General features: G+C 55.2%; 7 protein-coding genes across 7 annotated transcripts; 3 read left to right on the top strand and 4 right to left on the bottom strand.

Moving 5' to 3' along the window:
- Positions 1-62: 62 nt before the first annotated feature.
- On the bottom strand, positions 63-1013 carry VDAG_09857 (uncharacterized protein; the record flags this gene model as incomplete). Its single annotated transcript, XM_009651202.1, has 1 exon — positions 63-1013. One exon carries the CDS (start codon positions 1011-1013, stop codon positions 63-65), a length of 951 nt encoding a protein of 316 aa, XP_009649497.1.
- A 468-nt stretch (positions 1014-1481) lies between these two features.
- On the bottom strand, positions 1482-2711 carry VDAG_09858 (alpha-methylacyl-CoA racemase; the record flags this gene model as incomplete). The annotated part of the gene is made up of 1 exon (XM_009651203.1): positions 1482-2711. The coding sequence occupies one exon, from the start codon at positions 2709-2711 to the stop codon at positions 1482-1484; it is 1230 nt and encodes a 409-aa protein (XP_009649498.1).
- Positions 2712-3178: 467 nt separating this feature from the next.
- Positions 3179-4011, bottom strand: VDAG_09859 (RTM1 protein; the record flags this gene model as incomplete). Its single annotated transcript, XM_009651204.1, has 2 exons — positions 3179-3774; positions 3840-4011. The coding sequence occupies 2 exons, from the start codon at positions 4009-4011 to the stop codon at positions 3179-3181; spliced, it is 768 nt and encodes a 255-aa protein (XP_009649499.1).
- A 1847-nt stretch (positions 4012-5858) lies between these two features.
- Positions 5859-7193, top strand: VDAG_09860 (uncharacterized protein; the record flags this gene model as incomplete). The annotated part of the gene is made up of 1 exon (XM_009651205.1): positions 5859-7193. The coding sequence occupies one exon, from the start codon at positions 5859-5861 to the stop codon at positions 7191-7193; it is 1335 nt and encodes a 444-aa protein (XP_009649500.1).
- Positions 7194-10307: 3114 nt separating this feature from the next.
- VDAG_09861 (uncharacterized protein) lies at positions 10308-11980 on the top strand (the record flags this gene model as incomplete). Its single annotated transcript, XM_009651206.1, has 3 exons — positions 10308-10633; positions 10689-10880; positions 10933-11980. 3 exons carry the CDS (start codon positions 10308-10310, stop codon positions 11978-11980), a joined length of 1566 nt encoding a protein of 521 aa, XP_009649501.1.
- A 1241-nt stretch (positions 11981-13221) lies between these two features.
- VDAG_09862 (uncharacterized protein) lies at positions 13222-14139 on the top strand (the record flags this gene model as incomplete). Its single annotated transcript, XM_009651207.1, has 3 exons — positions 13222-13317; positions 13377-13742; positions 13827-14139. The coding sequence occupies 3 exons, from the start codon at positions 13222-13224 to the stop codon at positions 13980-13982; spliced, it is 618 nt and encodes a 205-aa protein (XP_009649502.1). The 3' UTR covers positions 13983-14139.
- VDAG_09863 (uncharacterized protein) lies at positions 14085-14723 on the bottom strand (the record flags this gene model as incomplete). Its single annotated transcript, XM_009651208.1, has 1 exon — positions 14085-14723. One exon carries the CDS (start codon positions 14721-14723, stop codon positions 14085-14087), a length of 639 nt encoding a protein of 212 aa, XP_009649503.1.
- Between the last annotated feature and the right edge of the window lie 990 nt (positions 14724-15713).

Raw genomic sequence — 15713 nt, forward strand, 5'->3', positions numbered from 1 at the left:
TCTGTTTTGCCGCCTCGGCGAAGACATGTGGTTACACTTGATTACCGTATCACGACATTGCATCAGTACGGAGCATCCGTTATCTCGGACGCCAAGCCCCTGATGCCCCTCCTCTCCTCGTCGGTCAACACGACGCCGTAATACTTCTCCAGTGCCTTGACCCGGTCGTCCTCGCTCTTGAGCGTCTCGAGCACCTCCGTCTTGGCGTCGCCGATGCGCCGCTTGATGGTGTCCTTGAGCAGGATGACGACGCCCTCGACCTCGCCGTCGCCGCCGGCCACCTGCAGCGTCGCCAGCACCGTCTTGACGAAAAGCCCCGTCGGCAGCGTCGACGTGGCGAGGTTCATAATCTCAAAGTCCTCCGGGAAGAACTCGGCATCGACGACGCTGTACTGGGCCTCAAACTCGGCCGCCGGCCCCGGCAGCGCCGTCTCGTAGACCCAGACGCGCTGGCCCGGGTCCGTGTGGATGTCGATGGCGCGGCGCGTGACGCGGCCGCGCAGGTGGCGCCTCTCGAAGCGCGCGACGGCCGGGTCCTCGCTCAGCGGGATGGGCTGGCAGGCGCCGTTGGAGCCGAAGCCGACGTCGACGAGGTAGCGGGCGGCGGTGTCCTTGCCGTCCGTGTCGCCAATGGTGACAATGTTGACCATGTGCGAGAGCCCGAGCCAGGCGCCGTCGCGCACGCGCGCGCCGGCGTGCATGAGGGTGAAGCCGAGGGCGCGCAGCACGCAGGCGAAAAACGTGTTGACCTCCATGCAGTAGCCGCCGTGGCCGCGCGTGACAATCTTGGCGAACAGGTCGGCCGGGTCCAGCGACAGGCGCCGGTGCTTCGAGTAGTGCAGCGAGAGCGACTCGAACGGCACCGTCGTCACCTGGTGGCGCTGCAGGGCTGTGAGCAGCGCGAGCCGGTCCGTCGGGTGCTCGGCCCTGGGGAACTTGATGCGCGCAAAGTAGGCGTCCAGCTGGGCTGGCGTGTACTGGGGCGTGCGGGAGCCTGCGATCGGCGGCGACATGGTCGTGGCTTGTTTGGAGGGGGGTGGGTGGCCTCGTGCCGGGGTCTGTCGATGGATGGCGAGACGAGGTACAGCTGCGAACGCGAAGAGGTGTCGGGACCGAGGCTTTATTGTCCTGTGGGCGGAGCTGGTGATCAGACTACAACTTGAGTGGCATACGGGAGAACTTGCTCGGTTCGCCGCTTGACGATTCAGGGGTCTGAAGGTGACCTTGTCGCTTGGTAATCTGATGCCCAGCCTCAAACGATTTCCAACTACTTGACCCCCATGGCACACTGACGTGTCACCGCTGAACAGAGGCGACCGCGGAGGAAAAGTCCGACCCTAACCGATGGTCGGAGATCGAGCGGGGCCGAGAACCGGCGTGAGTCATCGGCCCGGTCTGCCGTTCTCTGCTACCGAACAGGATTCGAACAGGGGCGACGCTCCGGAGCATGGGGCATCCCTTTGCCAAGTAGTAGGATGTCTCTATATGCCTAGCTCGGCGAATATCTTGCTATTGTGCTCTCCCAGCCCTGGCACCTTACCGAAAGACGCTCTCTCCGGTCCACAGCCGGGTGGGATGAGCGCCGGCACCCGTCCGGCATCCGTGTCGATCTCCGTCCACCGTTTGCGTGCCTTCAACTGTGGGTGCTCCCATACGTCGTGGAGCTCATTAATCTTGGCGTTGGCAATGGCCGCCTCATCCAGCTTTGCGAGCACTTCCTCCGTGGTCAGCTGCGCAAACGCTCGGCATATAATGTCCCTCAGCTCCTCACGGTTGGCTACGCGCAAGCTATTCGTCGCGAACCTTGCATCTTCGGCCAGAGCGCTCTCTCCCAAGACTTTGTGACATAGATTTGCCCACTCTCTCTCGTTCTGGAGCCCCAGCATGACAGACCCGCCGTTGCCCGTGTCGAACGGTCCGTACGGATAGATGCTTGCGTGGGCGGCGCCGGCGCGTAGCGGCGGAGGGGCGCCGTCATATGTGTAGTACATCGGAAAGCCCATCCACTCGACCATGCACTCAAGCATGGAGATATCGATCCGCGAACCCAGGCCAGTCTTTCCGCGCCTGATGAGGGCCGTCAGAATGTTGGCGTGCGCATACATCCCCGCCGCTATGTCGGCGAGCGAGATGCCGACCTTGACACGCTCGTCCTTGGTGCCCGTGACAGACAGCACGCCAGCCTCGCTCTGCACCAGCAGGTCGTACGCCTTCCTGCCGCGATAGGGCCCGTCGGCGCCATACCCCGAAATGTCGCACACGATGAGCCGCGGGTTCTCGCCGCGCAGCGCGTCGAAGCTCAGCCCGAGCCGGGCGCTGGCGCCGGGGGCCAGGTTCTGGACGAGGACGTCGGCGCAGCGGACGAGCGTCCTGAGCACATCTAGGTCCTTGGCGGCCTTGAGGTCCAGGGCGAGGCTCTCCTTGCCGCGGTTCGCCCAGATAAAGTGCGACGACTGGCCCCTGACGCGCGTGTCGTAGGCGCGGGCAAAGTCGCCGACGCCGGGACGCTCGACTTTGATGACGCGCGCGCCTTGGTCGGCGAGGTGGCGGGTGCACAGGGGGGCTGCGAGGGCCTGTTCGAGGCTCACGACTGTGATGCCGGTCAAGGGGAGGTCGGGGGCGGGGGTCGAATGATGGCGCGAGGGCGGGAGAGTCTGCAGGTGTCGTGCTGCCCGTGAGAGCCTGGTGTTCACGCGTAGATGTGAGGCCATGATCGGCGAGTTCAATGGATTGCCTGGTTTCGTAGAGGGAAGAGAAAGGTTGTGGTTGTGGTGATGGAGGATCAGTGACTGCCTCATCCATATAGCCGAATGGACTACCAAGTCGGCGACTAGAATGGTGCACCTGGGACAGGAACTTCAACGACAACACCATAGTGTCTCTACTAACGCTTGATGATTTTTATGCATCAATCGCCCTCTAATTAATGGCCCAATTGAAATGTCAGAGAAAGAACGGTGATCAGGCTACTTTACACATGATGCGCATTGACTCGAACAAACCCGAAATCACCCCAATCAGCCATGTAGTCTAGCAACGCCCATGCAATGCAGTCTCAGAGATCATCAATATCCATGCTTCGGGTTCCAACCCTCCTCGGCAGATGCCATAACATCCCCCCGCGGAGGCAACACGACGAGCGACTCCCCACTCCAAACCCTCGATGCCGCATCCACCGTCATCGACGTGAACCACGCCCAGAAGATGACCTGACAGCCAGCATCGGCACGCTGTCAAACACATAGAGGGACCACTCGTGGGTCAAGTGATAGCCGTCCCGGCCCATGACGAACTCGACGAGCCGGAACGCCGAGCGTGCCATGATGAGCCCGCTGGCGCCGTACAGCATCCAGAGCCTCTGCCGCCAGGGCACGCCCCGCGCAACGGCGCTCCCGCGACGCAGCATCCTCCGGTGAAAGACGGCCGTCGTCGACACGAAGAGGCCAAAGACGCAGAGATGAAAGGCGAGGCCGCCGACGATGACCATCTCGCCAATGCGCGCCAGGTCGTCCATGACCATGAGCCCCGCGGCGCCGCTCTGGCTCGCGAGGGCCAGGACGTCGCCCGTGACGAAGATGCGCTTCAGGTTTCGGGGCTTGAAGACCGAGGACGCCTCGCCGTGCACGCTGCGGATGACGCGGCCGAGGGTCATGTAGATGGAGGCCGCATAGAGCACGGGCGCGAGCAGGATCAAGCCGTTTTGGATTGCGTAGGGCATGAGCTTGGCCGTGTTGTGGTGTGCCTTGTTGCGGACTCCGTAGCCGATAACCCGGACTGCCAGGCATATGTTAGGGACCGCGAGATGTGCTTGATGAGCAGATTGAGGGGACCTTGCTTACAGAGACCGCCGCAGGCGAATGCAAGGCAGAACCAGCTGCGCATCCGCCAGAGACGCCAGCCAACGGCCGAGGTTGCAATCGAGAAGAGAATTGCAAAGGTGGCGGCGAGAGGGACGGGAGGGAGATACTTCCAGAGAAAGTAGTCGCCGCGAAACGGTTCAAGTTTGGCCATGATTTCGTAGAGATGTATGGGGTTTTCAGAAGCGATGAAGATGAACTCAAATGGCGGTTTGTAGTATTGGCCGCAGAACGAGGAGAGCATACCGGACTGATTTTACTGAACCCGCGTTCATTCTGCTATGTAAATACAAATACATCATGTTTGTTTGGCATCAACGGCACCGAAGATCGGGTTGCGCAGATCGGGGTGCGATCCGGAAAGCGAAGACGTCGTGTCTGTACGAATACGTCGTGTTACGACTTGTACGCGATTTGCCCGCCCCAGAGCGCGATTCAGCTGCAAATTTACTTCCGAAGAGTCCAAACGGCGGTTTGACTCGTTCAAGTGAGCCAGAAAGCAGTACAAAGAGCTGTTTCTGCCTTGTCATACTTTTGTCGGATCTAGATTACACTCTGGAAATCAGTCTCCAACTAGATTCAAAAATTGAGGTTGCAAGCAACACCAAGGCAGATCTAGCCAGTGATTCTAAGAAATCACATCGATTCACTTGCCATGCTGCAAGTTGTAAGACTGATGAAAGTTATCCACCCAGCTTTTCAGCTGTAGATATATCTGCGCTCTCTCGGCTCTCGAAATGCATTTCCTGACCAAACTACGCCATGGCCGAACGGAATCGACGCTGCTGCTACCTTTGCAAACGGCTGCAAAACGGAACACCAGATCTCCAAGGCTAAACATGTTCTCTGTCATTGCGCCTGTCTATATGTGGTGCCCTCTCTGAATGTCTCGAAGGTCTGCATTCGAGAGGACATCTGACTGTGATCCTAGCAGAGAATACGTCTCGATGACTGGATTATATGATAAACAAGTTGGGTTTGGGTGAAAGTTGAGAACTAAATGTGCCCACCACTGCTGAATGTCACAAGTGCGGCGGACGAATAATGAAAATGGATTCATTACTCTGCGAAACCCAGACTGTCGCATGCCGGGCACCGGGTTATTATTTGGCAGTTGTGATATACCTAACAATGGAGAAGACTGCTTTAAAAGGAAGAAGGTAGTCCATGACAGACTTCATTCAAGCGAGCCGCCTTCTGGATTATCCTCTGTATCACAATGGACGACAGTGCGGAGAACCCTGGATTACAGGGCTCGATAGCGGGGAGAGTGCCTGAAGGTGCGAGCTGCACGACGCCTGTGTGGTCCCACAGTGCCTGTGTGAGGTGCCAGCTTTAGTGATCAGCAGGTGGTGACTGCCAACCTTCATCGACGAGCCTTTTTCTTTCTATTTCCATTTCCACTTCCTTTTGACTTCCTTTTAATATCGTCAACATCGTCTGCCAGGGACCCGAGCTGCTGCTTCCTGTTTAACCATGCGCCCCCAGCCGACGCGACGCCAGGCGACCCGATCGGATGATCGAGAGAAGCAGACGCATGGCCGATCCTTCAGACTCCAATGCTATTCATCCGCGGGAAGATACACCGAAGGGCCACCCGTGGGCTGAGCAGCACTGCAGTTCCAACTACATCGCATCCACATCCCTGCCCGAGTCCGACCCCAGGCGCCGGGAACCTTGTTTCCCCATGCTCGTCGGCATCTCCCCCAGATTCCATCAATCACGCCGCGACTCCCCCGCATTTCGTGCATGGCAATGCTTGGTGTCTCCCGCCAGCCGCCCAAGATCGCCATTGCTAACGTCGGGAACACAAAGAGCCAGACATAGCCGAGCGGACAAACGAGTCGACGGCGTGGAAATGCTCTCTGGAGCGGGGAGGATGAAGAGAAGCGGCGGCGTGGCAGGGTCGGTCGACTACAAAACCGTCCGGATCCATGGACCCAGCAACAGAACTTCGGAAGGAATTTCGACGCACTATCAAGTCAGTCTGTCCTGAGCATCATGGCCCTCCTCCTCGGTTTCATACTTGGCCTGGCCGGCCTGGCTCGCGCTGATCCGCCACCGCCCATGTCCCTGTGGCAGGTCAAACCCTACCTCGACTACGATGACCAGCTGTATGCCGGCTGGGACCAGATCAAGGTCGTCAAGGAGGTAGAAGTCTACAACGGCCAGGCCGAGAATCGCACCTACGCCCACCACCCTGAGCTCTACGCCATCGGCGACAAGGTGTTCCTCATCTACTCGTCGGCACCTGTTGACGAGGATAGCATGGGTCAGGATGTCTGGCTGTCAACCTCCGACGACGCCGGACTTACTTGGACCCCTGGCACCTCCATTATGCCGGCCGCCTTGCTACCGAACCAGACGGAGCTCCACAACTTCAAGTGGTGGTGTGATCGTGGCATCACGCAACGGGTGTGGCAGGGTCTCGCCTTCGTGCGCCTCGACGACGGCGAGCTTTTCGCCATCGGCCAGTCCGGCAGCCGATGGTGCCCCGGCGACGGCAAGGGTGGTGGCTTCCGGTCTGCTGGCCGTATTGCCGTGCCCATCAGTCTCGACGGCGAGGCGACAGCCGACCCGTGCTGGATCGAGACAAACGAGTGGACCGAGGAGCAGCTGTACCCCGAAACCATATACGGCACCGAGTTTGGCATGAAGTTCTGCAAGCGAGCCTGCGAGATCAACAAACACCTCGTGCAGCCAGCAGACGCCCCGGCGTGGTCGCCCTGGCTGTACAACTCGCGCTTCATCGCTGGCGACGGCGCCCACCGCATGGAGGAGAACACGCACGCGGTATGGTTCAACGACACAGACTCGCCGACGGGCGGCTACTGGCAGCGGTTCTGGCGCGACATATCCTCGGAACCACTCAACACGCACAACGTCTGGATCGAGTACAACGAGGACCCCCAAGGCCGCGACTGGTACCCGCGTCGCAAGCAGGAGCAGGGCAACCGTATCTTCCAGACCAACATCCCCGACGGCAAGACGAAGCAGTGGCACGGCAAGCTCGACGGGTCGGGCGACCGTTATCTGCTCTCGAACCCGCGGTGGAACCCCGACAAGCCGGAGAGGCAACCTCTGACGCTGGCCATCTCGCGTGGAGACGACCCTTCGTTCCGGGCCGTGGGTGTGCTTCGGACGAACGCGCCGGATAATTGGATTCCGGACACGCGGGGTGGGATCAAGGACCGCGCTCACGGGTACAGCTATCCGACGGCGATCCAGATTGGCGACCGGTTGATTGTGTCGTATAGCGAGAACAAGGAGAATATCTGGGTCAGCGTCGTCGACATTAGCGAGTTTCCCGAGGACCAGGACAAGTGCCAGAAGTAGGGATAGCCAACCGGTGCTTGTTTAAAGTCTTATTTTGATTTCCTTCGTTCGACTCTGACATGATCATCTGAATTCCTTCTCGTAGGCCTTGAAAGACACCATGAAGGCTGCGTTCATAAAGCAACCAGGCAGACCCACGAGCCACCTTCCCATCTTGTTTCGTTTGCCGCCCTGACGACATCGTCCCTCGCCAGCCGAACAGGCTGCAGCGGCCTGTTGTAGGGAGGTCAAAATTGTGTGGCAGCATGGGTCCAGGCCGGGGAAGCTCCATTGTCTCTTGAAGGCTCGCCATCTTCTCACTCACAGTAGGTGGCAAGTATCATCACTGCACGGCATTTCGGCCGCTTCCTCATCGCCTCTTTTTGAGTAGGCATTGGAAAGACTTTTACATGAACGTGAAAATCATCGCTGGTTTGGACATGCTGTTCGGGCCTTTGGTGGTCAAGACGGACATTCGCTGGCTTTCTTTCCAGCGCTTACCTGACCAGGCTCGAGAATCCCGGTCATGGGTCACTCTCTGCTACAAGTCAGCCGGACAACTTTGGATAACAGAATCGTCTGAACCACACTCCTTCCCATTCGTCATGACTTCAGCTTCTGACACAACCCTGGTCTGATTTCTAGGCTCGGTGTGAGCGAGCCAACGGCCAGTGGGCGCAGTACATGTTAGGCCGCATCTGGCCTTCCCATGCCCCTTCCAGCTCTCTTCTTTGGGAGAAAGATTGATGCAACAGGCCGACTTCACAGGGCATGACGGATCAGGTAGGTCTTTTTAAAGTAGAAAAAGTCGATCACCGAGCTAATTCAAAAAATCTCGAGGCGGACTAGCAGGGGGCACGCCATTCACGTCAATTCCCCTACTTCTCCCAGTGTTCTGTGCAGTCTGCCCAGGTCACCCTGAATCACGACGTCGACTCCACTTGCTGCCAACGCTGTGTAACAGTTCGTCACTCCCGTCCATCACAAACGACAAGCCAGTCATTCTGTGCGGATGGTCGGCCTTCTATTACCATGCAGCCAATCGTTCTTTAGAGCCTGCCGCGGGTGTGCTACCCCGGTTACGCGAACAAGCCCTGGAACCAACGACACACCCTCAGAGACAGGCGGCATGATCGTTAACGGCAGTGGACAAAATGCTTCGTGAAGTGGGAGACCCGGACGTTCCCCACAACGGCCGTAGCCGACCCGGATCCTTGACACTTATTCTGGAGCCACACAAGCCTAGTAGTAGTATTGACGTGCCTCACTCTTTCGCGCTCTGTGGAAACAAATCCAACGGACCACGTGGGTGACGAGTCTCAACTTTAACAGATCCGCAAGTCGATGACTCGAAGCAACGAGATCGTTAGGAGAATATATTTCTGGACAGACTGGCCGACCAAACCAGCACTAGTGGTGTTGTGCATGAGCGAAAGTTTCAACAAAAACGGCCACACTCCAACTTTGCGCCTGCTTCTAACCTGTCCTTCTGCAGAAATACGCCCTCATGGCCATAACTTCAAACCACGAAGAGTACGACCAGGGGGGCGCAGCCACAAAAATAAAGGATGGGCAGTTCCTTTCTTCACTGGAGCAGGTCCGGTCGCGCGTTGAGGTGTTTACCATACAGGCAAGACAGGTCAAGGCCTGATAGACCCTCTGCTAGCTGCTAAAGCCAGACAAAAGATGGTGTGGCCGTTGGTGCTGCAGGTACAGGGGTGGCGGCGGCAAGCTGAAGAAGCAGACCAACCGATCGAACCACTTGGCCAAGAAGATGAGCTGTGACAGACCGGCAAGGATAAGGCCGGTACTTTGTCGACAATTGTCCCTGCATCTGCTGCACCGCGGGATGTTCAGACTTCCCAATAACTGGTAACTCTCGCTCAAAGCGAATGTGTGGGGCAGTGTCGAGTCCGTTGGGTGCAACAGCACTGTAGGTGTTCTGTGTGTGAATCAATGTGTGTTATCGACTGCGCTGTAATCAAGTTGGAAGTGGCTTGTTCACTACTAATTCCAGCGCGCGAGGGCGGCGGAGCCGGAAGTAAGTGGCATGCAAGCCAGCACAATGGACTGCATCTGTCGAAGGGATATGATGGTCTGAGACCCTTCCTTGGCTCACTCTTGTTCGTCTCTGCTCGTCCGGTATGGGCTCGTACAAGCATGTAGGAATGAAGACAAGTAGACTTGGCTTCATGATCATGCAACACTCACGTTGAAGGTTTCCAGACGGACATGGCTCGCACCAAAGCTTTCATCCATACGTGAGAGGATCAGCGCCAGCCACTCCCTCGACACCACTCTGATGCATTTCTATCTGTGTACCCGTGTTCGTAGGAATTCCACCAACGGTACCTAGTTGGCAGTATGATTAGATGAAAGAATATTCTGCAGAGGTGCAGGGCTCCCCTGCATTGGATACGGTGCCCAGAAAAGAGTGAAAAGGGGGGTGAGTGCGAGAAAGTACTTGGTGTGAAAACGAGGTCAGCCGATATCTGCAAGAAGGAAAAGAGAAAAAGGAAATGGCATCTTCGGACGGTTGGGCGTATGATCAGGTCGCATAAGCGCGGCCCATGGCGAGGAGCAGGTGGCGCCTGTCTGTGCTGACCTGGCATCTGAAGGACTCGCCGGCCCCACCATGTGAGTGTCGAGACAAGTCCTGCTTTAATGGAGGGCAGGGTATCAATATTGAGCTTCAACATGGCGTTCGGTGCGCGCTGTTGCTCGGTTCCAAGGACTGGTAGGCCAGGGGTAGGGTCAAAGAGGGTGGTCGCTGTCTCTGTAACTGACTCGAGCAATTCCTGTTTGTGTGCTGCATTAGTCGAAAGTGAGAATAGACGATTAGGACGAAGCAGAAGCAGCAGGGTCTTGACCGGAGCATCCTTGACCCTGTAATCCTCATGTGCCATGTCAACCAAGGCACCTTACCAACGGACACATTGTGTGCTGCGCTGACTGAGTTGCCCCAAATTACAGGCTCTAAGCCTTCCAATTTTTCTGTCCACTCAGGTAAAGAAGTAAAACCCCTTTTGCGTGTCTCCTCTTCACGAGTATAAGATCCGCTGGCCTTGCCATCATGCTTGCAATTTTTCTCTGAATTCATCCCTTTTCAAGTTATATCTCTTCCAACAGTCTAAAATGTCGTTTCCCAAGAAACAGGCCCAGATACAGAGAGTCACCAAGCTCTATGCAGAACTCAATTACCCGAAGGAGAGTCGTTTCTATCCAGAGCTGAAAAAGCAATTACTTCTTTTCTTCGAAACCTATCAAGATCAAAACGGCAAGCATGCACGGGAGTTCACGTCGATGACAAAATACGAAAGAGCAGCTACCAAGGAGGCCTTTTCAAGGATGGCCGAAATCTTCAGCAATACTGAGAACAGAGGCAATCACTTTTGGCCAAGTGATTCTAGTTCGCCTTATCGCAACGGTCTTGACTTCAGCATACCATTAGACAGCTCTAGGTATGAAAACCAGAACGGGCCGCATCACTTCATGAGCTCAAACTTTGTGCAACAGGATCTTGAGCTACTTGGGCCAGCTCTTCTACCGCAGATCCCGGCACTTACGTGAATACGATAGCACAAAGAGCAAGAAGAGGACTGAAAGTCCCGACAGTCTTGACGAAGACGAACCAAGCCCTGGTTTCTCTGCATCCGTGTTTCAGCTTGATGGTCTCCAAAATATGGACACCAGCTTGCCACCTGACAGGTACCTTTTGATACCCAGATACCCTGTGCTTATAGACTTGCTGACTTTGCAGTGCGGCGCGGTTTGAAACCTCTGAATCACGACCCTTCCATTCGCACCTGGACGAGCCGGAACAGGGCACTACCACCCCACTCAACGCCGCCGACGCTGGAAACACAACAACCGCATCGCTTCGCTCAGGGAATACTACAGACTTTCGGGGTGAGCACGTGGATCCGCCTTCGATCATTGACCTGATCAACACCCCTCCCGCATCCAGTAGCACCGGACCCGGGAATGGCGGCACTGAGAGACAACCTGGAAAACGCACCAGAGGGACAGAGTCTTTGACTCCGAACAAGAAGAAGACACCAGTAGGCAAAGCAGGTACAGGGTCCCATACCTCACCCGAAGGCACGCGATGGTCTTCGCGAAATCGAACGAAAAGGGTCAAGGAGGGTTTCATTTACGGCTCTGATGTAGACGCGGAAGTCACTGCTGCCATGCGGCGGGATCAAGAGGAACATGAGGCACGGAATGCTCAACAATCTGAGCAGCACGCTGCAAACAAACACACGGTTGTTCCCACCATCGAAGGGCCCTCTGCCTCTGGCCAGAATGCGCCGGAGGCGCCAATGCATTCGTCATCTGAGCATACAGAACCGGCGCAACAGAGCATCCCGAAGAATCCACCTAAAGCCGCGAAAGTCGTGGATATCACGACCAAAGTGATTCTCTCCGCGGGACGACTTACACGGGAGGTACCCTGGCAGTCAGAGTCTATTGTTGCTCGGATGAACCTGACGCAGTTTGTGGACGAAATCACCAAGCTGCTGGACCTCAAAGAAGGTGGGTTCACGATCAAGGGCTTCAAGCTCACGCTGAGAATTCTCGACGCGGAACGGAAACGTCACGAGAGCGAGGTCCCCCTAGGGCGTGAAGATCTGTTCGATAGTTGGAAAAGGACGGGAACGGCTCTCACGACCAGAGCGGTCAAGAGACGAAAACAAACCGAAGAGACCGCATTACTCCCTGTAACCATCGAGATTATAGTCCATGCGGAGGGCCAGGAAGTCGAGTCCGCCACGGAAGACGAGCTGGACTTGGAGGTTTGGAGTTGAGGATGACGTGTGTAAAGTGGTTGTTCGTCTTTCTTGCTGTATCCAAGTTTGCATCTTATTCGGTCACTTTTCAATTGAATGACAACTCGGCTAGTAATGCAAGCTGTCTTGCTACTTGCGGCAATCCTAAGAATTAATCCTCATGAGACATCTCATACTTGAATACCTGTCGGCGTAACGAATCAAGGGGTACTGGTAAATTTATTTGATCTCCAAAATTTGATTTCCAGAATCGTCCGCGGAGGGGAATGGTTAGCTTTCCTATTTCAGAGACTAAATTGTAAGTTAACGTCTCGGCCGCCGACAGTGTAGCTGCCACTTGCAGTCTCCCCCCATTGATCCATGACATCTCGTAATACAACGACACGAGATCCTATCTTAGAGATTGGACTTGAGTTGAAAGTCTGTTATAACACGAGTACCTCAATTCGTTGCTGTGGCTAAAGTAGCTGCATTGTCTAGTCCGACCTTGACTAACAACTTGATAGTATCAAGTCGCAGATAAAGATAGTCGAAAAGGAAGACAACATCGTGAACTTGGAGATACAGCACGTGCTAATAAATACGTCGCTGTCAAAAAATCGTGTCCCTCGATATATGCGTGGAGTTGCGAGGCATACGGAATGGACAATGAGATTCATGCAGCACAGATCCAAATTTCAAGATGTACCCTGTGTCTTCTTGCGTGATACGAAAGGCGCCTGTTCCGCGCCGATCCTGGAAAAGATGTTTTGGCATTGGGCAAGCTTAATGAAAAGCAGAAGACGGAGACGTATGGGAAGAGAATGTCTGTGATTGTGTGGCCCAAATGAAGGAATGAAAAGCCAGCCTTGTGTCATGAACAATGGTAAAAGATTCAGGTATCGAAGTTCGGACTATGTAAAAACGTTTCATGGACATAGAATCGTAATCCAGAGCATCGAGCAGAACCCTGTTACATGACATCTAGGCGGATTTGGCGCAACAGAGAGCGCGCTGTATTTCGGGGGACTCCAGCTGGCTTTCCGCTGTGCTCTCGGCAATTTATAGGCTGCTTCCACTGATCAGACGACCTTGAACACCTGAACCGACCCCACCATCACGCAGCAACACGTGACCTGCATGAGACCCCAGGATGTTCAGCATGCAAAGTCGCAATCTGGCATCGTTCATCAGCCTCCCTGGATTCACGTCTCACTACATCCTCCCTGTGCATTACTGTTGTTTTTTTGCTGCCTTTCTCGTCTCTCATTAACGTCACAATGCCTTCCCCGATTGTAACGGCCACGCTTCAGGCGTCCACGCTATCAACCGTGTCAAACATTTGCGCCCAGTTCATCCAGGCGTACCAGGAACAGGTGCGCTCATCTGCCAACCCTCAGACATGTCGCCCTCCCCTTTCTGACAAAAGAACCAGCGACCATTCCGCCTGGATCTGATGCAGCTGTTGCGCTTCATTATCCTCTCGGCCGTCACATGTCCGCCCAACTTTCACTGGCAGCAATTCCTCGAGCGGAGTTTCCCAGCCTACCCGTTGCCCGCACATGCGCCGACGGACCGTTCCGCCGAGATCGAGCTGAAGCGCCTCGACAGCGAACCCTCGCGGCTCGAGGATGGCACCATCGTCGCGCCGGAGCCCCAGTTTAGCTTGCGCAACACGCTGACCAAGTGGTTCGTCGACTGCATCACCATGGGCGCCATTATGAACACGGTCGCCTTTCTCGTCATCATGGGCGCGCTGAAGGGCCAGGGGTTGGGTCCCATCTGGTACAACGTCAAGACGGTAGGTGCTTCACTTATGCTTTTTTGCTTTTCCACCTAAGCTCCATGCCCGTCAAAGTCACGTGCTTTTGCTGACGGGCGATAGCAAACGGTCCCGATTATTGTCGCGGGCTACAAGATTTGGCCTCTGGCGTCTATCATCAGCTTCAGTTTTGTGCCTGTTCACAGACGCATTGTGTTCCTGAGCTTTGTTGGCTTGATTTGGGGCATCTACATGAGCCTTGTTGCAGCAAAAGTGTAATCGCATGACGTTTGGTGTTCATGTACAATATATCTGAGATATCTGAACGGGACCTTGTAAGCTTCTGTGGCTCGGTCGTATTCTTGAAGATGATTGTGTATTCTAGAGGGGAGGCGAGGACGATCTACTGGTTTCTGATTTCCAATCCTGCAACAGCACTACCGCTTCATCATTTCCGAGTTGCTCGGCTGCTGTGAGTAACCGTGCCACCAGGCGAAGAGGCTGTGGCAGCTTGGAATCGCTCAAGGAGGCGCGCGGTCGAATGGCCTCGTACCGCTTCAGCGTATCAGAAAGATCAACCAGGCTCCCTGGGAGCCGCGCCTGTGCCAGAGCCGTGTGCCAGAGCGCGAGCCCCGCAAGGTTTGCGTCCTTCTTTGACAGCTCGTCCATGTCCAGCAGGGAGAGCGCAATCAGCATTCTGTTGGCGTACTTGTCAACCTTGGTCTTGTCGGTTTCGTGCATGACGTATTTGTAGCAGTCGTGGGCCAATTCGATGGAGATCGATGCGCGTAGATCGCCGCCATAGAAGCCCTTCACGTCGCGTGGCAGAAGGGTCTTATTCGTCGGATCAAGCGCATTGAGCCAGAGACTGACGATGCTTTCGGGCACCGTGTTGCTGAAATGGTCCACTTCGATGATGTCGCGTAGGACCATCTTGTTCGCCTCGAATCTTTCCTCCGGCGTGGACTCCGCGGCGGAGGCGCCCGCTAAGTTTGGTTCAGGCATCGGCTCGTCAAGCATCGACGTTGTAGGTCAGTTGCGTCAAGGAGTGGTGCTGGAAGCGGAACGTTTCTTTCTTTCCGTGAAAGCCTGAAAGGTGTCCCGGGGAGTCGGACGTCAGCTCGTTTCTCTGCTGCCCGAAGACTCTTTTTGTGTCGGGATTCGATTGATCCTCATTCAATGTCATGGAAAACGAGAGCTTAGTCATCTTGCACTGAAATATCGACGCTGTTCATAAAGCAGCACCGTGAGACTGAATCAGGTCCCGATTCGGTGTCAAGGCAATTGATTCAAGAGTCTAACGACCATCATTCATCCAAGGCACCTAGGGAGAAACGTGGCAAGAGCAAGCTGTTCCGTCGTGAGCGAAGACTTGATGGCCCTCTTGAATCCAGGGGTTCGGACACGCTCATTCCCAATTCAAAGAGATTTATATCATTTTCATTTACAGCGGGCAAAGCTGACCGATAACAGTGTGAAATTGAGGTTTTCCCAGCCATGTAGACTTTTACCGAAATGCCTGCAAAGGTCAACTGCGCAACCTCATGTCTCAATTTCCAAGTCCCCGAAACGCTCACTTTTCAACATTCACAACCAGGAACTCTGACACGCCCGGATTCCGAAACGAACACATGAACAATTTCACCTATTGACTCAAAACAGTCAGCCATTATCAGCGCCTGTATCAACAGCTCTCCGCGACAATGTACCTGTTTCCCGAGAGTGGTTCCTTTCAGTAGGGTCACGAACACTCAGAAACGATCAACACTACCTACTTCTGTATATATGCTTTCCATGTTGATCAACGAACAGTCAATTTGAACATCGACTTTGCCCACTACATCACCAGATATATAAACCAATCCCTCGTGCTTCTCATTACCGTCAATTTGCCATCACCAACGCAACAGAACAAGCTCAGAAGACAGTTAGCCGCCATTCGCGCTTACGTCTTCCACCAAATCCTCCAGCATATATCAAAGAACCCAACCTTTCAAATCACCACCATGT

Source organism: Verticillium dahliae, genomic scaffold, assembly GCF_000150675.1.
Source record: "Verticillium dahliae VdLs.17 supercont1.29 genomic scaffold, whole genome shotgun sequence".
NCBI lineage: Eukaryota > Fungi > Ascomycota > Sordariomycetes > Glomerellales > Plectosphaerellaceae > Verticillium > Verticillium dahliae.